At 37.4% G+C, this 23756-nt stretch overlaps 1 protein-coding gene across 1 annotated transcript; it reads right to left on the bottom strand.

The window, feature by feature from the left end:
- Positions 1-770: 770 nt before the first annotated feature.
- On the bottom strand, positions 771-22778 carry LOC126816015 (uncharacterized). The gene is made up of 19 exons (XM_050542145.2): positions 22621-22778; positions 17643-17714; positions 17043-17192; positions 16630-16729; positions 15866-16004; positions 14982-15054; positions 14480-14674; positions 13023-13149; positions 12716-12838; positions 11859-11962; positions 10987-11108; positions 10162-10301; positions 8981-9069; positions 7655-7760; positions 6807-6988; positions 5774-5891; positions 5039-5217; positions 3947-4177; positions 771-1332 (listed from the first exon to the last, which is right to left on the bottom strand). Exons 1-19 carry the CDS (start codon positions 22666-22668, stop codon positions 1252-1254), a joined length of 2379 nt encoding a protein of 792 aa, XP_050398102.1. The 5' UTR covers positions 22669-22778; the 3' UTR covers positions 771-1251.
- Positions 22779-23756: the final 978 nt, after the last annotated feature.

Here is a 23756-nt window from a genome sequence, read left to right as displayed (position 1 = left end):
TCCCTGCATTGGCCGAGAAAGTTCATCAAGTTTTTCCGGCGTGGTTCCCTCTCGTCAATGATGCCGGGCGGGAAGGGCCTGACTAAGAAATCTGTCTAGTCGTTCGGGCTAGGTTGGCATAATAATAGCAAAGGGCAGGATAAGCACTATGGTGAATTGCATAGTTTACTTTGAGGGCAAGTAACAAGCCAATGAACTGAGTAAAACTTGAGTTAAACAGGCATTATGCAAGAGCTAAATCTGCCTATTGCAGGTCTTTCTTGAGGCCTGAAATGTTATATAAATTATTAAATAGACATTAATTAACTTACCAAAACCATAATCAACTCTCGATGCAATCGGATACTCTATACTTTCAACAGATTTAAATACGATTTGCGGTTAATGATTTAACGTAAAAGTGGATAATCAAGACTTTGTTTATTATCGTAACAACGGTATCAATGACAATGGGGGCTACACTGTTCTTGTAACGGCAATAACTCGGCTCAGAATTGACTGAAATTTTCGCATAGTTATCGCCTTTTCATTATCTATTTTTTTTTAAACTGATATTGCGAGAACTGTCAGCTCCTTATCTAATCTTGCATAATGCCCCCCTTATGGAAAAGAAAAAAAAAATGTTTTATGACCCGGGATTCAAATGATTCAAGAAAAGAGTAGGGTGTACGAGTTTTTATATTTTATCACAGACACGAATGAACAATATTTAATAGTAGCACTAAATATTTACAGATATAAATAACATATAATGAAAACATTTTCTGTAAGCTAGATATTGAATATAACAAGAGCACTACTGGTCTTTCAACTTTTGAAAACATATTTTGATTCGACAAAAAATATGAGCATTTATGCAAATAGATAGTTGCAGAAGAGCACTGTGTAATGTTTACAGACAACAAAATTAAAGAAAACTCTAATATGCAGACAGTGTCCCGACAAAGACGAGCCACATAGATCGATGGAATTTCAATTCAACATATCTTTGTAAATACTGAACGAAACTGAACCACTTTTTGGACAGATATTCTTATTAGAAATTCATCTTCCACAAAATGGTAGTCTGCAAGAGATTCCTTTAGCGCTAAAATGACGAATCGAGACATTAATGGATGCATTAATACATCACTTTGCTATTTTTAAAAAAATAATTAATGACGATGTTTACCACCAAAATTAAGACCTAACCTCGCCATTAACGCCATGTTTCCATAAAACACGGATCAATGCGTTACTTTAATCAATAAACTAACAAGCTGTTTCAGTAATCTTTATATCATCTATAGCATAACTTCCCCACCAATATCGTAATTTGGTTTTAATCTCCAACTGAAATATTCAAAAATATTTATACACATATTAATCTAAATATTACACAAAGGATACATACACATAAATCATGCACACATCGTTTAAAAATAAATGAAAATTTATTTTTCTAAACATAAAAGAATGATTTGTTCCCGCACATATATATACATGTATACAGAAAGGCGAAGTTTCAGTTAACACATTAAGCACTCCTCAAGAAGTCCACTTTATTTTTACGTGGTTTCGAAATAAAGTTTATTTAATTCTGCAATTAATGTAATGGAAAAAAAAACCAGACCCCCACCCCCACCCCCACCCCCCCCCCCAAAAAAAAAAAACTCAACCCAAAAACAAAACAGGCCGTACAACTTGTCTGGAAGTTTCAACTCAAATTAATGAGACATTGGGAAGTGAATGACTTAACTGACCAATGATAATAATAACCTGCAAAATTCTATTACATTCGGAAAAAACGATCACGGTATCGCAGGAAGAGGCCTCTGCGCACGTCTATGAATTATAGACTGTTCATCCAGGCATAAGGTGAATGCTAGTTAAAGGACAATATTGGTGTCAGTCATTATCACATATGTGATAGAACTAATTAAACACGTTCCAAATATAATTTTAACACAGAGATCATTGCTACGATAGCTGAGTAATACAGGTTTCCTGAATCGGAAGTGACGAACGCCAAAGGAAAACACGAGTCATACCTCTATATAATACTGATGTGACGAGTGATAACAGATACACGGCCGAATTTCTGCTCACTAATAATTCCTTCCAAGACCAAAAGTTGTTGTGTGAGACTGTGAGGGGATATCTAACAATTCATAAAAAGAATTGACTGCCACTAGATAAGAGAACACGAAAGAAAAACAGAAAAAGTCCGTGCATTACCATGTTTTTTATAAGGTATAGAATGAATATAAACAAGGGAATGTACGGACTATTTCTATTTTTCCCGTGTTCTCTTATCTAATGACATTCAATTACTTTATTAATTGTCAGGTATCCTCTTACAGTCCCATATAACAACTTTTGGTCTTGGAAGGAATTATTAGTGAGCAGAAATTCGGCCGTGTATCTGTTATCACTCGTCACATCTGTCAGTTATATAGAGGTATGACTCGTGTTTTCCTTTGGCGTTCGTCACTTCCGATTCAGGAAACCTGTATTACTCAGCTATCGTAGCAATCTCTGTGTTAAAATTATATTTGGAATGTGTTTAACCAGCTCTATGACATATGTGATAATGACTGGCACCAATATTGTCCTTTAAGACGGTCGTCACCAATTGAACCTGACATTCAATCTGAAATCGTTTCAGATCTTTCGATAAAAGGATTCTAAGAGCACCCAGAATTAACCATATTTATTCCCTAAATTACCTCCCTTGAATATTTTCAGTCTCCAGCATTATTGTCAACTCTCAAAACTGATTATGGCGTAAACAGATCATGCTTATCTGCGAGAGACTAGGTAAACGTATGCCTTATAATTTCACGTGACGTTTGAGCATATAAAGATGAAAAACCTGAAAAACACGTGCAAACACAAACTCGTGAGGTCAATCGATGCAAGTTTGCTTAAACTGAACACGCACACGTAACTTGAACTGGAAAAACAAATTAAAATTGTTATTTTCATCTTTGTTAGAAAATGCCGCGCCCTTCAAATGTAGAACGTCTACGTGCTATAGGTAGGCTCTATGCTGGTCAGTCTCTGGTCACTGTTGCAAGAGCCTTTAATTGTTCACGCCAGACAATAATTAATCTTAGAATGAGAGTGCTTCAAACTGGAACTATTGCCGACCGCCCAAGGGCGGGAGTGCCACGTGTGACGTCACTCCAGGAAGATCAAGCAATACGATTACGTCATCTTAGAAACAGATTTGTCACTGCAACCTCCACAAGTAGAGAGATGTTTGGTGGAAGGGTAACTGCACAAACTGTTCGAAATCGCTTGCAGGCTGCTGGTCTTCGAGCTCGGAGGCCCTATAATGGACCAATATTGACACCTCTCCATCGCCGTAACCGACTTGTGTGAGCCACAAGACACATAAGATTTACTCAAAGACAGTGGAATTCGGTTGTCTTTAGTGACGAATCTCGATTCACTTTGAGATTTGCTGATGACAGGGTCCGAGTGTACCGCAGACTGGGTGAACGTTACGCTCAAGTATGCGCCAGCAAGTGAATCCACCACTGACGTTGCAGGACCTTCAACATGCTCTTGCTGAGCAGTGGCAACGTCTTCCTGGGGTAGTGTTTACTAATGTTCTGAGATCCATGAGAAGACGTTGTGTGGCAGTACGAGACGCTAGAGGAGGCCACAACCGTTACTAAACACTTTATTCCGATTGTTCTCCAAGTCTGTGAATTTCATTTTGGGGGTACTGTGACATCACGAACGTTATCAATGTCAAGGACTTTCGGCGAGACGTATTCTTGCTTTCTGTTGATGTCAAGGTCGTCTGTGCACAACATAACACTAAAATAGTTGCCTTAAACCAAATATTAAAAATCTAGTCCTAAAAATCCCGAGTGTCAAGTTTTTAATTTGGCTGAGTATATTACTAGACTCGTAATTCTCTGTGAAACCGATCGCCAACAACGCAGACACTTACCTTTATATTACCAGACACCGTTATTGGTACCTGAAATAAACTCCACTCAATATTCTGTAGACCGAGTCGGTCAAAACTCCAAATCTCTGTCTGGATATCATTATCTTCTATTATATCTATAGTCACATTACCAGTAGAATATCCCCATACATAAAAATAAAACTGTAAACAATTCTTGGTATTTTCTAGATATATGTCAGGACTTTGGACACAGGCAACACTAGCGCGAGGCTGAAAACATACAAATATTTAAATAAAATTTAAAAAGTTGTTTAATAATAATATACGAAATGAAATGAAATGGGTTTAACGTCCTACTGTTCTGCTCCTAAACTGGACTAATGAAGACGGGCATACAACATACAGTGTGCTATGAGGGAAATTTGCCCGGGCAACGGCGCTAGGGCCTACTCTTATATCGAATTCCAACTGCCATAATAATAATATATGAATTGATAATAGTTATTTTCTCGCGTATGACGATTTTCAAAGACTGTTTCTTATAAGACAAAAGTAGTAAAAAAAATGAGTTATTTACTAATTTACCTAATAGTTATTGGTAGGACAAAATAATGTGGACCTCCAGTAGGCTATACAGCTTACATGGAAATATGTTTAATTGATTGAATATATACTTGGGTAACAAATAAACAACACGTTTAAAATTTGCATTCTACACCTTCTACATGTATAACACATTTTCTAACATCTTTATTTCTCGGGTGGTAATCTCGGGATAAAAAACATAGTGTAATGTTGTCATTTTTCATTCATCAGTTTGATAACATTATTGGTGGGCACGCTGTGTCAGTGACGCGGGCTAACTAACAAGGGGGTCCGGGGTTCGATCCCGGTGTTGGACAAGAAAGTTCCTCGAGATTTCCCAGCGTGGCTTCTCTTTGTCCGTGGTGCAATCCGGATGGCATGACAAGGACAACGTCATACTCACTAGGTGACCGCGGCTCCTAATGTTATTGTCTATGTGTTACTATCGGAACAATACCAATTTGTTCCATTCATGCGTTACTTGTTGCTGCTGAACATTATTGTACAGTATTATCAATTCATTGGGATGTATTTTTAAATGTTTACCTTAAACCAACCATTTCTAACCATAAACCAGTTATCACCCGGATCTGATTTGGCTGACCTATGACCAGATTTAGGTCCAAACATAGGAAATACATTCATCCTTTCCCAAGTCATCTCAGCTGGACTATAGCATTGGCGAAGACCACACATGCTCTCTTCAAAATCACATCGCCATGCCACTAAAACAAAATGTAGTTTGAGTTACTGGGTTCGCTGCATCAGATCACACTGTGATTTTCTAAAGGGTAGGTGAGCTGGGGTTGGGTGGTCTAATGGTTTAACACGTGCACGTTAGGTCATAAGATCTGTCATTGAATCAGGCGGCGTAGGGTCGCTAGTCCAATCTTGAGTATTATCCGGCTTCCTTCCACAGCTAAATACATCTACGCACAAGCGAATTATTGAAATTAAATTGAACCATATGTTAGTCATAGTTTGTATCGAATGGCGGTAAACCCCAATTCTCCCTATCTATCGCATTACAGAAGTTGTATGGTCTCCATCGCGATACTGTTGATTTCTGTAACACGCCTGTGATCTGATGTTTCCATCTGAGCATTCTCGGCTTTTCATTTTTTATAGGAATGTTCAGATATTGGGAAGTATTTGATTTTCCAGGATTCAGATGAACAAAAATGCAGTTATTTCCAGTCAACAGTTCTGTTGTACCAAATATCTCAGATGATAAGTTGACCTATGTGTCTAAGATTTAAAATAAACTTGAAAAGATCTTACCTTTTGGTGTTTGGGCAACGGAGTAAACTTTATTTGACTTTTCACACATATTTGGACCTAAGGTTATATTGGACAAGATCATCATGTTGTTTTTACGTAAATAAATCTTCACTAATATCTGAAAATAAACCCAAACAAATCCAGAGTGGATAAGGTGGGTCTCTCCGACAGAGAGCTTTGATTCTAGACGCTAACTACCGTCATAGGACAGCATCAATAAATGACAACAAATCTTAGACAATGATTACAACAAGTAGGGACTACCATCATTATAAACTCAAACGTCAATGTGAATAATACAAGGGCTGACCGAAAAGTTACAAGCCTGAAAAGGATAGATCAGTTGGGTTGAAACAAACTTTTGGCACAAATAAATACAATCATTAAGTGAATCATAGACACAAGAACTGCAGCTGTAGTGTTATTATTGTCTCTGCACCAGCCCGTTGAAATCCCAAGAAATGGACAAAACTGGCCATAGGGCAGTACCACAACACAGATACATGCCGACAAGGTTTCCAATTTAGGGTATGATGCCCTTTCCTTTTCCACAATATTGTTGGCAAAAATGTGTACACCTCGAACAGGACTATGTAGAAAAATAAATGGAAACCATCGACTTTGTACAGGTCTGTCGCCGTCAGATAGGCTTAGAACTTTTAAATCAGCCCTCGTATGTCAATAAGAACACTAAAAATCAAAATAAGAGCGTGGAATAAAATGGATTTTAAAGTCCTACTTTACTGCTCAATCCGGGCCAATGAAGGCGGCATACCCCATGCAGTATGCTATGGACAGCGGAACTACGTCCAACTCTTTATTTCGAATTCCCACTGTTGATGGCTCTTTTACTTGCTCGCCAATGCTATTACTTGCTAGAGAATCTTATCTGACACCGGATGTGCATGTAGTGTTCATGTTAAAACAAGATAAAATTGATGTTTGTAACAATGCTCCAAATAATCAGAATCATAATATGACAATAAAGTATACCACATATACAGTTGTCAACTTTCAGTCCATTAAAACTTACCTTAAACACGTCTTGATATTTAATATTCAGACAAACAGTTTGAAAATCAGGTTGATAGTTCTCATTCATCCAGATCATCGAGGGACGAGAGTTTACCATCTTCTTACTAGTTACTAATACCAACACATTACCAGTTTCTTCCTCGGGTAGATAGTATCCAAAACAAAAACACCATTTACCACCTGAATCAAATAAATTATTGAAGATCAACGTCTTGAAACATAACATGCGTAGATAATTGTTTTCACGTCGGAAACACACAAAATTACGCTTTCTGTAGGCAATAATTTACTTCAACATGAAGGTACGCTCACTACAATCAAATAAATTAAAGAAACAGAAAACAAAAACAGTTATCCACAAAGTGCTAGAATTTAAGAGTGGGACAACTCATCAAACTGTGTTCGAAATATATCTGGATAAAAAATATTTCCTATTTAGTATAAATGGGTACATAAAATAGTACGCGAAGGCGTAAAATGAGTACAAGACGCCATTCTGCCGGGACCAGTTTACGTTACTACGTCCTATGTAAACAAGGCACGCGTTATCGACGCCAATGATCGACGTCGTGTGATGTGACGTCACACGTAGAATACAAGTGACATTATAAAGGTCAGTCATCTTACTCAGATTTAGAAGAAAGCTTTCGCATTACCTATGTGAAACAGATTATACTAATGCGTTTAAAGATAAAGGTATCACGTGTTCCAGTAATAGCAAGCATACACTCCCCGCGCACGACGACGTAGCATACTTGAGGCAATGCACCATTTTTAAAGCCCTATAACTGAATATCCATGTATAACCATATTTATAATAATTCATTAAAAAAAATAACCCATCACCCTTTATATCAGCACTTTTTAATACTCTTGTATCTGGTTTGGGAAAATATGATGTTTTGGCAACAAGAAAAGACGCTCCTTCCATTCCAGACTCAACAAACAGTCCCTGAAAAATTATTGACTTTTTCAGTGGCATTGAGTAATTAAATTCAGAGGCATCATAGATAATACCGTACGATTCACTATTATCTATGGTCGCATCTAGTAATTGAACTAGATATACAACTAGAGCAATGTTTTCATTCTTTAACTCAGTAAATAAACTACTCATAAATTAGGCCACATAAATAAAATATTCTGGCTCTCGGACAATCCTTACCAAACTCTGATGCAAGAAGGTTATTATTTTTGTGTTTTTATTTTGTCAAAGGATCACTACTGGGCTAAATGACTTCTCATAAACATCACATTTCATGGCACTTCATTTATCATGTTGTTTATAGGAATTATGATTACCCAGTATCATTTATGATTTTCATTAACACCTATCAGAGTTGCGTACTTTATAAATATAACTGTAGGGATTCATTAAATTTTTCATGTAAGCGAGGTAAATATTAACGTGCAATAAATACTTAGATATTTTTTAATTTGTATTTTTTTAAAAATAAAAACCGGCACCCTTTAAGTGACGCGACATTATCGGAGCAGGTACCAGAATATTTCTTTTATATAACCTTCCCGTTTGGTATTTATAAGGTTCAAGGACAATAATACAGCATATTTAATGCACAATAACACATACTGTACACATATATAATTATTATACATAAAACGTATCTACTGAGTGCATTATTTACAATGGAGGCCGGAAGTTATCCGATCTACTAACACGGGCATGTTTTAAATATTTTCCTAAATTTCGGGTATCTTTTATTTTGTCAGATATTTGTTCAATACGTTTAAACATAATGATCGAAATCTGTAATATTTTAAATCAGTTTTGGTCCTTAATGTACAATAATCTAAATCTAGCAATTAACATGTCATAAAAGTCGTGTACAGATTTTGTCAGATAGTATTCATTAGGTAGATTCTTATATAATGATGTTTTAATATGGACGACGTATCAAAACAGGTTAATTAAATGCCTCCTGGAACCACTGTTTTAATGTCATTTATAAACTGTTTTTCATCAATATTTGAGAGTTTCAAAAAATTAAAAAGTCGTGTCGAATGGGCAGTCTTTGGCTAGAGTTACACCCATCCTTGTACCCGATAAAATAACTTAATAATCTAGTAATTAAGTGGATAAACTCTCTATTCAAGCTTGTAGCAGTACACCACACTGATTAAATTAGAAATGGCGCTGAACCACCAACTTACGTGCATGATCTCCCACTTCATTATATTAATATCATCAGGATAAAATGGACATTTCTCACCTTTCTTAAAAAGACATTTTATACCTTTATCTGTAATCACAAATTAAACGTAACCTTCAAAGTAATAATAATACAGGGTAGTTGATGAAATATAATGAGCAAAATAGAAAAAAATGGCCCAGTGTTCGCCTTGACAGTTGGAATTCGAAATAACAGTAGGTGGTAGCGCTGTTATCCGGGCAAAATTTCCCCCATAGCACACTGCAAGGCGCATGTCCGTTTTCATTAGTCTGGTTGGTGCAGAACAGTAAGGTGGTAAACCAAATGAAAAATTACCTTGGTACTTTTTTATGCTTGCATAGAAGAATGTATGCGATTCCAGAACTTGATTTTATAGGGACCATCCCGATTTTAACAGTCTCAGAAATAAAATTCCGTATACCTATGCAATTTAAGCGCCGAGATATTTAGAAGAAAGGTGTATTTACCTTGTCTCAAAATTTCAGCTCAAGATATTGAGTCGTTTACACATAAAACGTCAAACCCGCTTATCTGGACACGTAACCTTTGAAGATTTCGGGTCAATTGTTTCGTTCGGTGACCTGATAATCTATTGCCGTTATTTAGAGGTCTATAGAGTGCATGATCCACTTGTTGTATTTGGTAACGAAAGGTAAATTTCACCTAAGTTATTTTTATAAAATAAAAGTCTGGTTTATCCAGACATCAACTAATACAGCTTGGGATACTGGTCTCCATTTCCAGATGAAGACTGACGGGTTTAAGTTGTTTGAAAACGTATCATGTATATTGAGTTAGCTAAGATGGAGAATTTTAAGGGCTTTTTACACAAAATTAAGCAGTTTTATTCTACAAAATATAATTGAGATTGGCCCTTTAAAGATCATAGTATCTTCTTCGACTAAAATCGCCCCAGGCAGTAATTTCAAAATGGGCGTCCATTTCGTGTGTACGCCTCGTGAGTCTTGTCGGCATTACTCTTGTATGAAACTCCAGCTGATAATTTTGGACGTTAGTATTTCTTTGAAAGCACTTCGCACAGTTTTGAATATTTGTTTGGAATTAGAATAAAGGGATGTAATATCCTACAACACAGTTTTCTGTCACTAAGATATCTCTTATAATCAATGAAATTCATCCGTCAATAATAGAATACATTACCAATTGCTCCTATAGCTGTTAATTTTAAAGTGAAACCTTGATGTTCATTAGCTTTGATTTTATACTGTGCATTTAACACAGCACTGATCATATTACTTTTAGATGTGATATTAACAGGTTTACTAGTAGTGCCGCAATACCTGTAATAAAATATAAAAATACAACATCAATACCAACAGCACAATCGACACAAATTCCATCAAAATATAAATGTATGCACAGTTAAAATTCCTAGAATTTACAAAAAATGTTTACAATAATTCATTATCGATTTAAGGGAGCCACGGTGGCGAAGTGGGTAAGATGCTGGCTCGATCCCAGCATTGGCCGAGAAAATTTATCCGGATTTTCCAACGTGGTTTCCCCTTGTCATTGGTGCAGGCGGAGGACCTGACAAGGACAGCTGTCTAGTCGTTCGGATGAGATGAAAAACCGATTGGCGCGCACGTAAAAGATCCCTTGGCAGTTAGAATTCGATATCAGAGTAGGCCATAGTGCCGCTGCCCGGGGAAAATTTCAATCCTAGCGTACTGTAAGCCTACAATAAGCCTATACACACAGGACTAAAATATCTCAATAAGTCAACGTGACACTATCCTATTAGATGAATATATTTTCTCTTAAATCTTTGGTAATTTGTTTGGAACTTTAACTTTATTCTGAATGTAATAAATTTACTCCATTATAAAGAACTGGAAAATGGCCAACCAGTCACCCGAAAAATAACTGCAAGAGGAATTTTTCAATTTAAAAAGAAGTAAAGAGAAAAGTAAAGCGTACGTGCGTAAAATAATAAATGTGTTTAGAAATGACAAGAGGTCTCACCTTGGTCCCACTTGACCAATATGGTTATATCTTACTCCTATCCAATGAAGACAAATATGATTAAGTCTATCGCTAGCTAAATCAAGGGTTAATTCAATCTGTATTCTGTTATTGGCTTCGGCCTATTGGGAATAATAACAAAAACATATAATATGGTCTGTGTACATTGCGATCGCCCAGTCTCTTTGACTAGGGGAAATTAAGAACCCAAGAATGAAATAAAGCATAGTTGTTATAGTTTTTCTTGATGTTTTTTATGCATACAATTTACTCAATATCATTCATTTTTTTGGTGGCCAAAGATATGTTTGTGTGGTGCTTAATCGTTCTATTAAAGGCACGTGATATTTCCAGATCAACACTGGCGTTTAAAAGCTGGGGCGATGAAGATGAGGAGGAAATGGGCTGTCTTTTTAAGGGAAAATATTAGACATATTTTGGGCGTAAATAAAATAAAATTTTTAAATTCAGCACAGGCAAAACAACTACCCCGACCCACTCACCCAGAAAAAGGTGGGGAAATTATATGGAAATACTGTTTATTAATATTATCGTTTAAACAAACCAGGTAATGTCATAGGCGTACGGGGAAATTTTTTGACTGGGGGGGGGGGGGGCGGTGGTGGTTGGTGTCCAAAAAATGTAGTTAGGTTCTTAGTATGTTACATAATAATAATAAATTCGCTGTTAAATTGGACACATTCAAGAACACAATATCTTTTTTTATACAACTTTTAAAAAATACCATTGTGTGCCCAAATTTTCCCAGCATTTGGTGCCCAAAATGAATGGGGGGGGGGCGGCTGCCCCCCCCCCCCCCCCAAAGCCCCCCCAGCTCGTACGCCTATGGGTAATGTAATTCACAAGCTAACCTTTATAAGCCAAAAACATTTAGCTATAGGCGGTGGCTTGGGATATCCAGGTGATGATATTACTCTTGTCTCACCAAAACCTAATTCAATAATACCACTGCAGTCTAAAATATACATAAAAATATATTGAATTTTCTTTCAAATATATTATTTAGATAGTGTTTCGTAAGATAGTCAAAACACTCGTCCATAAATAAAAAAAACGTCAAGAGTTTCCAATTATCAAAGATAATAAATTATTCTGTTGAATAAAGCAATTAACAATTTGATTATGACATTTTGTGACCAGCAGTATATAAATATTTATACAGTGGTCTTGAAATATTTGAACATGATCACAGTGGTGCATACATGCAAGATTTCCGAAAGGTGAACGGAGACATTAAGGCAGGAAGACGTCAAAAATGTCCCCCTGCTCCTAAATGGGTCATTGCCGAACCCCACCACAAGTAGATTGTTCACAAGGAAATGAAGTTTAACCTCCATTTCATTTGGAGAGAGGTGGAGAGAGAGAAAGAAAGAGAGAGGGTTTAATGTCCAGTCAATACAAACTAGGTCATTTCCGGATTAACGCAATGGAAATTCGCATAGGGTCTTTCGCAGTGGGAGGAAACCAGAGGTGAGGAGAAAGCCCACGAGGATGGACAGGCACGTACAAGCGGGAAATCGTAACCACGCCACATGACTCAATGACAGATCTTATGATTTCACGCGCACGCGTTAAACCACTTAGCCCCACCCCCGCCCCCATATTTATAGACATTGTCCGTTCTTTAAATTTCTCCCAAAAGTGACATTACTAATTACTACACCGATGACCACTATCGTAAATAAATATAAAAAAAGGACTGAACTACCTGACGAAAATTCATCTTTAATTTTATTACATGTTCTACCAGATAAACCAAAGGCACAATAACAGTTGCATGTGTGTAACAAAAATCCAGCGTTTTCACACTCAACTGGATTCTTGCATTTTTCTAAATGATAAAAGAACAACAAATATCTTAATTAAATGCCATATTATTATTATTATAATACTTTAGATTGGTGTATATATAGTGAACGTGTATTCTATATACTAACTTAAACAAGACGAGAATTATCGGAATACCGATTTGGTTGTCAGGGTATGAATGTCCTTATATAATGCAATTGACCTACCTTTGCATTTGTAGGCTAAGTTAGCAGCTTTAGTGTCCAGGAAAGTCAAACCGATTCGTCTTCCCATCAAGAACGAAAGATCAGGATCTTTAGATGTAATGGTATTTTTACCATTAGAACTGAAAAACTGAATGATATATTTATTATAATTTAATGGTGATATTTTATAATTTAATGGTGATCAAAAATAATAGCATCATCATGTGCGCCGATTCTTAGTCCAAATAAGGTCATGTTTGAGCTTTATATTTTCACTTTGACGAGCAATATAATGGACCCAGTGTCTCCGGATTACAATGCCGATGGCGGCCAAAAATTATCGTCATATTTCAAGATCCGTTACAAATCGTCTGTGACATTTATAGTTATTCCAATAGTTTAAAAGACCTATGTACAAAGTATCAACGCATTTAAAAGACCCCACACATTGAGATCCGGAGATTAGTTAGTAACGCGGTTGTGTGGGGGAAATTCTCAACCACCGAAGGAATTGAAGTCTCAAAATGAATTAATATTTCACAGCTGGGTTACAATCCATGTATCTTTTTTATTGTCAGACCATCATAATCTATGCCCTCTTCCTAGTAGAATGCCTGTTGTATCACAGGCGCCTGTAACGTGGAAAATATTTCAAAAATAACATCAAACTATGACTAAGTCTAAAGTCTGTTACGTCCATGTTCGCAAGCGAGATTATCAAATAACTGGTCTGATTCCAATTTCTAACTCGGGAGAAAATAACTCGTCGGAAACCGATTCTCTTTTAGTAGATATAAAAATACCAAGGTGAGAAACGGGCTGGAATTTAATAATTGGCAATGCTCAATAAATTTCGCTAGGTAGACACTCGAGTCTGCAACTGAATGTTTAAAATTATACTCGTGATCCCAATCGGCCCAGTAGACACGGGTGGGGGGGTGCTGGGGGCTATGGGATGGGGCGGGGGCTATGGGATGGGGCGGGGGCTCCCCCCCCCAAAAAAAAAATCGAATTAGGCCCCCCCCCCCCCAATATTTCGCCAACAATAATTATTTCTTAGGAGCGTCCTCAGCCCCTCCAAAAAATTCCGTAGATTCCCAATTATTTAATTCCGACCCGTTTCCCACCTAAGTATTATTATATCTGATGAAGAGAATCGGTTTCAGACGAGTTATTTGCCACCGAGTTAGAAATTGGAATCACACCAGTTATTTGATAATCTCGTCTACGAACATATACGTAACAGGCTTTAGTTACAGCTAATTTTTTTTAAATATGTTCCACGTTACAGGCGCCTGTGTGTTGTGTGGCAGAATTCAATGGTCGCATGGAAAAGTAACTGGCCAAACCATTAGCATGTTCCAATACCGGAAGTAAATTCAGGCTTGACTGGACTCCCATGTATGACAATAACGGTATTCAAAGAACAATCATGAAGGTTTTAATACGGTAGAGTATTACATTTTGAAAATATTTACCTTTGGTCCATAATGCATATTCGATCCTAAATCATACATTGTTGTATTGACCGAATAGACGGCTTCTCGGAAATTAGATATAAAATCATCTTTTACGTTATCGGTATTAATATTAATATACTCCCCTCGATCTCGACGGGCATGTTCATGAAAAAATCCTATAGTATGACCAATTTCATGAACAATAGTACCAAACTGAAAAAAAATAATTTTCAATTCAAAAATTAATTCATATTTCAACCTTGCTTGTTCGTCACTTTTAATTCGCTGATTGTCGATGATGGGGCAATCTTTTCAATACGGGATACTAATTTCTAGTTCTGCTTTATAGTTTTTTATAGAACAACCCCCAACCCCGAGCCCTAAGATATGTCCAATATCAGTACATTATTCTGACTGGACCCCGGCTAACGCTCAATATATGTACACATTTAAAACCAAAATAGTGCTCTGTCAACAAGTTCAAAGATAATCAATTTTTAAAGAAAGGAAACGAAACTACCTGGATACAGTATTGTTCATTTAAGTAGATCGGTTGTTGTCCTGCTTGTTTGAATCCTACTGGAGAAGCGCACCTGAAAGTAAACAAATTCCATTGGCTGGATATCAAGAGGTAGGTTATTTGACAGGATCATCAGGACGTAAAAGGGAGGCAAAATACTGCGACTAAACGAATTAAATGGGGTAAACTAAAAATGCCAAAATAGAAGGGGAAATTTCAAATACCTAATAATATATGTATGAATATATCTGTGGAAACGTATGGTTGCTTTGATTCGATATCACAATACGCGCCAGTTTTTCAAAGCTCAAATTAGTAAAAACTGTTATGCGTTCAGTAATGAATGACGGACACGATCGATCTTTACAAAATCGCCGATGGGTGGTCAAACTTGACTTAGCGCTGACGCTTGATGACAATATGGGGACATAGTCATATCTTTGCTAATTAAGATATAGGTCCATGTAAATGATGTAATTATTATCAATTTCAGAAGTTGTCACAGATTCACAGTACTTTGTACTTTCCCGGAAATTTCTTAATAAATAACATGATTTCCCATGCGTAGTACTCAATTTTACTCATGTTATAAGTGTTTTCTGATCATCAGAATTCTGCAAAATTTTCCCCCAAAGTCTAGGACATGGCATTTCAGGAACTCAAGACTCAAAAATATCTCAGGATGAGCATCCCCCCGGGTTCCCCTAGAAAGCTCGCACCTGCATATGTCCATATTTTTAAAATCTTGCCCCCCCCCCCCATAATTTTATATAACAATCAAACACATGTATATTTAACACCAAAACGATATGACCCCGTTGTTATTTCTTCTATATACATACCCCAACTGTACCCATTACACACTCTTAAATTTTGAAATTTACCCTGATCCACGTCCAATATCTACATAATGTGCGGGTCTCTGTTCTTTACTTATTACACTAATTGGTATAAATTTAAGACACGTTCTCTCTTCCCAATGCTTCATGGCTTTTAGGACCATAGCTCGAGATGTGGTGTTTCCTACAAAAGTAAATTAAATCAACTGGGGTTTAACGTTCTGCCTTTCTGCACCAAGAGGGACAACGAAGAGGGTCATACACCAAGCAGTTTGCTACGAGGAAAAGTCTGCCCGAGTTCCATTTCCAACTGCCCTGGGTTCTTTTACGTGCGTATGGATCTAGAGTTTTGGTACCATCCAAAAGACTAGACGCTGTTCTTTGCCAGTAGAAACTACAGTAAAAAAATCCCGAGGAACTTTCTCGACTAATACCAGAACGAGCCCCGGACCTCCAAGTTAGTGAGCCAGTGCCTTATTCACTGAGTCATCGAGATGTCGTTGAGAAATGAAATGATGTTTAATGTCCTACTGTTCTGTTCAGACTGGGCTAATGAAGACGAGAGATGTATTTAGTTACTCGAATAAACACTTCATATTAGTTAGTAGCTGTTGTTTTATAATCTAGCGATAAACTAAAGATGCATATCGTTAATCCTTGAAAGTATTTTTGTTTCCATAATACGACCCCTCTCACTTTCACGTACGATTACAAGCCACACTACAATAAAATCCAAAAAAAAACAAAAAAAAAAAAAAAAACGAACAAACATTTATAAATAATTTAAGCTATGCATCCATGATACTAACTGAACTTTCTTCGTGCATTTTTACAAAATTGCCACGGCACTATGCCTCCTGGCCATAAGAGATATTCCAAGGAAACTGTTTTTCGTTTTTCCAGATCTTCCTGAAAATAAAACAAATAAATAAATAAATGTACATTATATTTATTTTGATAGACAAACTAGATTCAATAATTTCTTAGCTTTGTAAACATGACCGGTCAGGTCAAAGCAGTGACAACGGCAAGGGTAACATTTGATTAAAGACATCGATTAATCCGATTAATACATGATCGACGCCGGGTGGTAGTGTCTATTCGTAACAATCAAAGAAGAAACTTTACCTCAACGAAATGCTGAAAAGTTTGAACTGAAGATGAAATTAATAATGTTTATTGTGAGAAAAAATTCATAATTCTGAAATAAAAACAAACTCACCTCGATACCACCATCTATTTGCTTGATGGTTCTATCATCTATGGACCATTCTAATAGCTCATCACCAGCTATCGTTCCTGATACTGGATGATTTAAATTCTCATCTTCCGGTTCTTTATTCTCCTTACCTAGTAACTTTGACAATGGTGTCTACAGGGAAATATATATATGCATATACATGTATATAAATAATGTTTTCTTGTGTTATATCGAGACTAAAATATTCATTTTAAATGTACAACAAGACGGTTATTTCTATTTGGACGTGTATATAATGTAAAAGAGTAGAATCGTGTCAGATTGTGTCGAATCCCATCGCCAGTGTGTAAGTAAATGCCGGGAACTCAAAAAATTTAAAAGGGGTGAACATTTGGACTTTGTGAAGGGGCTTGCTTGGCGAACTTAGAATGCCACTTGACGATTTCACAAGTAACATTTGATAATTATAACAATCCTTATCACATTCCTTCGAATATACCACTAAAATATATCGGGGAATCCCCCTTTAAAATCTAATATAAAAAGTCTGTTGAAAACGTCACTGTGAGAAGAATTTCAAGGTACCGATTTGATGTTTAGAGAATCCAAGCAGAAACTTACGTGATACTTAGTTTCTTTTTGAATCTCAACAAAGCTCTGTATAACATTTTCAAATTTATTGGTTAGGACGAGCTGCAAAAGAAACAAATAATATTGACGAGTGGTATTTCCCTCTCGCTACTTTAACACGAATTAAGGAAATGGCCAAAATGCGGTTCGGTTAGCAGATTTATTCTATTTGAATGGGGTCGAGCATTAAAGCAGGAACGACCTGCATTCATCAAAGTCACTGCTAAATAAGTAAAAGTAGCTCTAAGATGGCACGATCAGTAATTGAATTGATCTTACAATTCTTTCCGATTTAATATAGAAGAGAAGTTGAAATATGGCAAGTGGGAAAAATAATTCGTGATTGCGTTCATGAATGATCATGGCTCGTCTTTACAGCACACAACTCGCTGTAAAAGATTTCTAGCAAGGACGAAACAATTCATTATCACCAAGTCAAAAGTTTAAAAGGTTAAGAGAGAATTTTTTACTGGTGTTTCGGGTTGTTCGTACTTTTATTTGTTAATTGCTTGAGGAGGGATTGGGGACTGGGTGGTGCTGCGTAAATACATAATAAATGCATCATAACAATCATGGAGTTAATTATTTCATTGCTATTGCATTGTTAATATATCTTCATGTATCTTTTAAAGGAAATGATGAATCTGGTTACCTTGATGTTATAGTACCTGGTATTGATTTCATGATCTGTAGTACAATGGAAATAATGATAATATCTTTAAATTTAGTTTTAATATGTTAACTTTTTTCGAAAGATTTAATTAGTATTGACTTGACACTGCTCATTAACAAATCTTTCTTGGAGAATGGGCTCCGATCGGAATACGGTTGAAACACCTATAGACAAATACCATGTTTCTACGTGCTATGTTTGGGTGACGGCAGCTAAGAACGCCAGCTTTTATATTCATCGTAAATTGGATCGCTATGTATACACAACTGTAATATCTGTCAATATCATTTTAAGACATAATGGTTAACACTCTATAGCTAAAGCGCCACTTGGTACATGTATAATTCTTAACGACAGTCATGCACGGGACAGGGTATACTTTTCTAAAATACCTGGCTTACAATTTATGGTTTTCGGTGGTTATTAAAATTAAACGCCCTTAATAGTGTTTCAAGGGGTATTATTAAGAAAATTACTGTACTTAAAGATGATTTCCCGAGCACAAAGGAAGAAAAACATATTCAAGTTAATTTATCTACCAAAGTGCTATTGTCTAATTTCTATTCATGTACATATTAAATTAAGACAATGTATAATCCAATTTCTTTATTTGGTCAGCGTCAATTTTAAGTCTATTTCATCTTATTTCTATTATTAAGACGAAAAAAGTCTATTTCATTGTCGCTTTACATGTGTAGCATGAACGTCGAACAAATTTAGAGCCACGGCGGCTAAGTGGGTAAGACGCTGACTCGCTAGTCTGGAGGTACGTGTTCGATCCCTGCATTGGTCAAGAAAGTTCATAGGGATTTTCCGTCGTGGTTTCTCCTTGCATTGGTCAAGAAAGGTCATTGGGATTTTTCGACGTGGTTTCCTTGTCAGTGGTGCAGGAAGGAGGGCCTGGCAAGTACAGCTGTCTAGTCGTTCGGATGGGACGAAAACCTAGGATTCGCCTATATAATGGCTTGCAAGTAAAAGATCCCTTGGAATTCGATATAAGTGTAGGCCACAGTGCCGCTGACAGGACAAAATTTCCCTCGTAGCACACTGTATGACGTCGTGCTATAGCCTATAAACCAGTGATTGTTTTCCATATAAATTGTGTTGTTTTCTTTTTCCTCGTTATGAAGTCGTTTGAAAACGATAAGAGAATGCTTGTCGAAACGTCATGCTATATGTGTATAAACCAGTGATTGCTTCCAATATAAATTGTGTTGTGTTTTTTAATGTGCTCAATCGCTAAATGCCACTCAAGGATTATATTCATAACGATGGTTGCTAGGCAGGATGTAAAAAATTCTAATTTTTTTCGATGTTCGCGCCAAACGTGTAAAGCCTTAATGAAGAAGACATTTTTCGTCTTAATAATAGAAATAAGATGAAATAGATCTAAAATCGACGCTGAACAAATAAAGAAATTGGATTAAAATTGTTTTAATTTAGAAATTACATGAATAGAAGTTAGAAATTAGACAATCTGATTAAAACACAGATCATATTTCGTTTCATTTTTTATAGTTCAAAATTTCGTTTTACTTGTCTCTACTACACTGGGATTTGAAAGAGCTGTTATATTACCGGGGGGATAAGCCAATGAAACAGTCTGTTACGGCGACTTCTTGGCGTGCTATGAACGGAACTGTGGGTAAACCACTAGAAACGTCAATGCTGATAGATTAATCAAGTGTCTGACGTCATAAGGTCAAAGGCCGCTCGTACGACCCCTGACACGACCTTCCAGTACAACTTGTCAGATCTTCATGTAGTGTAGGCCACCGTAACAGATCATTTCATTGGCTAATCCCTCGCTTCAACCAGAACGCCGATAATATAACAACTCTTCCAGATTCTAATGTAGTAAAGACAAGTAAAACGAAATTTTGAACCTTAAAAAAAAAAACGAAACGAAATAAGATCTGTGTTTTAATCAGATTCATTTTAAAATGTATCTCAATGTTAACACAAGGTACAATTTTATGGCGATAGTCTACCACTTCCGGTTTCGGAGTTATGACCCCCGAGCGAAGCCGGGTATCTGTCTGTCTGTTCGGGGTTGGCGGCTACACTAGGTCTGCCCCGAGTCTGAAATTTGGGGTATAGGGGTAGCTCGGAACTGGGGAGTAACATAGGCCATGTGGCGTTAGTCTACCACTTCCGGTTTCGGAGTTATGACCCCCGAGCGAAGCCGGTCTGTTCGGGGTTGGTGGGTACACTAAGTCTGCCCCGAGTCTGAAATTTGGGGTATAGGGGTAGCTCGGACCGGGGAGTAACATAGGCCAGGTGGCGTTAGTCTACCACTTCCGGTTTCGGAGTTTTGACCCCCGAGCGAAGCCGGGTATCCTGCTAGTATACTATATTATGTATAACTACTCTAAACTACTGACTGGCATGAGAGAGAGAGAGAGAAATGGGGTTTAACGTCCACTCGACACAAACTAGGTCATTTCGGGACTAACATATGGTTTAATTTTATTTCAATATTTCGCTTGCGCGTAGGGGTCTTTAGCAGTGGGATGAAACCGGAGGACCCGGAGAAAACCCACGAGATTGGACAGGCGACCCTACTCCTTGTCACGTACAACCGGGGATTCGAAACCACGCCAGTTGACTCAATGACAGGCCTTATGATACAGCGCGCACAGGCTAACCATTCAGCCATCCAACCCCCCTCTGACTGGCATGACGTGTGCCTTTTATATTGCATGATGAAATGGGGTTTAACGTTCTACTGTTCTACTCCTAAACTGGGCTAATGAAGACGGGCATACGCCATACAATGTGCTATGAGGAACATTTTGCCCGGGCAGCGACGCTACGGCCTACTCTTATATCGAATTCCAACTGCCAAGGGATCTTTTACGTGCACGCCAATTTGTACACGGGACCTCCGTCCTGCATCACTGACAAGGGGAAACCACGCCGGAAATCTGGATGAACTTTCTCGGCCAATGCAGGGATCGAACACCCGACCTCCAGGCTAGCGAGCCAGCGTCTTACCCACGCCAATTTGTACACGGGACCTTGGTTTTTCGTCCCATCCGAACGACTAGACAGCTGTCCTTGTCAGGCCCTCCGTCCTGCATCACTGACAAGGGGAAACCACGCCGGAAAATTTGGATGAACTTTCTCAGCCAATGCAGGGATCGAACACCCGACCTCCAGGCTAGCAAACCAGCGTCTTACCCACTTAGCCACGTGATCCCCATATTGCATGATAACATTTGTAATTTTAAAAGAAAATTCCTGGATCCGAAAACTTGTGGTTAACAATTTTTATTTACTAACAGTCACAGGCGAAGTTGTTCAAAGCAGCAATGCTTCTGTAAGATGTAAACAGTCGCTTTCATTAAACTAAAATTAGTAAACAAGCACTCCATCTTTATCTTTTAAACAAGAATGTAATCGCAGTGAACTTGGCTCATCACTAATCACATCAGATCAACATACTTGAGTTCAATATTTCATTTTTACGTTAATAAATGAAATGGGATTTAACGTCCTACTGTTCTGCTCCTATACTGGGCATACGCCATACAGTGTGCTATGAGAAAAATTTTGCCCGGGCAGCGGCACTATCGCCTACTCTTATATCGAATTCCAACTGCCAAGGGATCTTTACGTGCATTCCAATGTATACACGGAACCTCGGTTCTTCGTATCATCCGAAGGACTAGACAGCTGTCCTTGTCAGGCCCTCTGTTCTGCACCACTGACAAGGGGAAACCATGTCGGCCAATGCAGGGATCGAACACCCGACGTCCAGGCTAGCGAGCCAGCGTCTTAACCACCTAGCCACCGTGGCTCCTTTTTACGTTAATAACTAACGCTAGTTTATATAATAAATGTGTCAGGACAATACTAAATATTATGGTTATTTGCAGTATATTTATATTCACGCCCAACCCTATATTCTTAAGAAAATGGTCAACTTTTTTCCAAAACCAATTCTGAAAAAAGCGGCAAAATTACAAGATATGTTAAACCTTGGGGAGATACACGATCCAGCTTAACATTATATATTCAATAGGGGATGAACAATACAAACAAAAACCCAAAAAACAAACAGATTTATTATAATAATTAGTTCCCGGGTGCCAAAGAAAAAAAAACTTTTTGTAATCCAGCTGGTGGGAACTGTAGAAAATTCATTTTATGGCTTTAAGATATAGTATAGCTAAATTAATTATTTTTCTTCGGGTGTTTTTAAAATCTTACCGCTGTCCTTAACATGAACAATACGGATTTCGTAGACAGAAATAATATTCAAGTGAACTCTTTTAAAATATAAAGACTTACCTTAACAGAAAGACATAATATAAGAAATAAAGAAGACAGTAAACCCATCTCTGATCCCGTCTGATTAACTTTATCCTGGTCGAATGATGACTGACTTACAGGTTGCGATCAATGGACAAACAGTGAAGGATCACTGTTTCATTCTATAGATTTATACCAATCTTAGAGCCAAGGTGAGCTCCTTACAACTCAAAAGTGAGTCTTGTTTAATTTTCTAATTTCTGCTCAAACTTAACACTATGCTTATTATGTTTTGCGCATTCTTTTCTTCGGTGAACGTTAACCTGTCTTCATCGCAAAAGTTTTGAGTTCCAGTGAGATTACATTTTATTCAGACGTCATAATATCAAATGTAATTCTACGAATCCTGTCTCTGGGTTATAAAACGATAAATACAGTTCAACGAACACCCTCTTTGGGTTTATGTCGTAGGAAATTGACTTATTGGATTTAAATTCTCTAATCCATGACAATTTAATATATTATTAACAAGTAACAAGACGAGGGTAGTTCATCATTTAAAAATTATATGACAACCCAGACGTCTCTTACCGTCAATACCAGAGCTTATTATTTTGTCTGTGCTTTGGGGCAATGCGGTTCCGTGGTGGGGGGGGGCAGAGAGAGAGAGAGAGAGAGAGAGAGAGAGGTGGGGGTAACGTTCATTGCGCTTCGCGTTAGAATTGGAGAGGGGGTAGGGTGGGGGTCTAACTTGTCCGCTTTAGATCACAAGGTCTGACATTGCGTCAAGTGGCATGATTTCGTTTCCTCGTGGTTTTCTCCTGAACATACTGCATTTTCTGCGATATCACCCAAGGTGGAAACGGACGTAAATCCCTACGAACGAACAAATGACCATACTGCTAACCCGATAACCCCACATTACACGTAGCATTTTTTAAAAAAGTGTTGGCTAAAAATTGAAAATCAGAATGAACGGTTGATTCGATGAGTTACTACACATTAAAGGTGACACCATGATTGTGCAGTAATGATTCCGTTTTTGGCAGGTCGATCAGTTAATGCATACCGTGAGACAAAAATTCAATGTGTCATGAAATAAATGCGACTTAAAATGGAGCTGAAATAAATGCAACCCACATAAAGCCAAACTGCAGGCTGTCTGTCTACAATTA

This window comes from Patella vulgata, chromosome 3, assembly GCF_932274485.2.
Source record: "Patella vulgata chromosome 3, xgPatVulg1.2, whole genome shotgun sequence".
Taxonomy (NCBI): domain Eukaryota; kingdom Metazoa; phylum Mollusca; class Gastropoda; family Patellidae; genus Patella; species Patella vulgata.
This window is presented reverse-complemented; position numbering and strand designations above follow the sequence as displayed.

Bases quoted from the DNA above. Each gene is read 5' to 3' on its own strand.
- LOC126816015 (XM_050542145.2), bottom strand. From the start codon at position 22,668: ATGGGTTTACTGTCTTCTTTATTTCTTATATTATGTCTTTCTGTTAAG. The intron at 17,715-22,620 runs GTAAGTCTTTAT...TTTCTTTTGCAG, and splicing joins TATTATGTCTTTCTGTTAAG to CTCGTCCTAACCAATAAATT. The intron at 12,839-13,022 runs GTAGGTCAATTG...TTTATCATTTAG, and splicing joins CTTAGCCTACAAATGCAAAG to AAAAATGCAAGAATCCAGTT.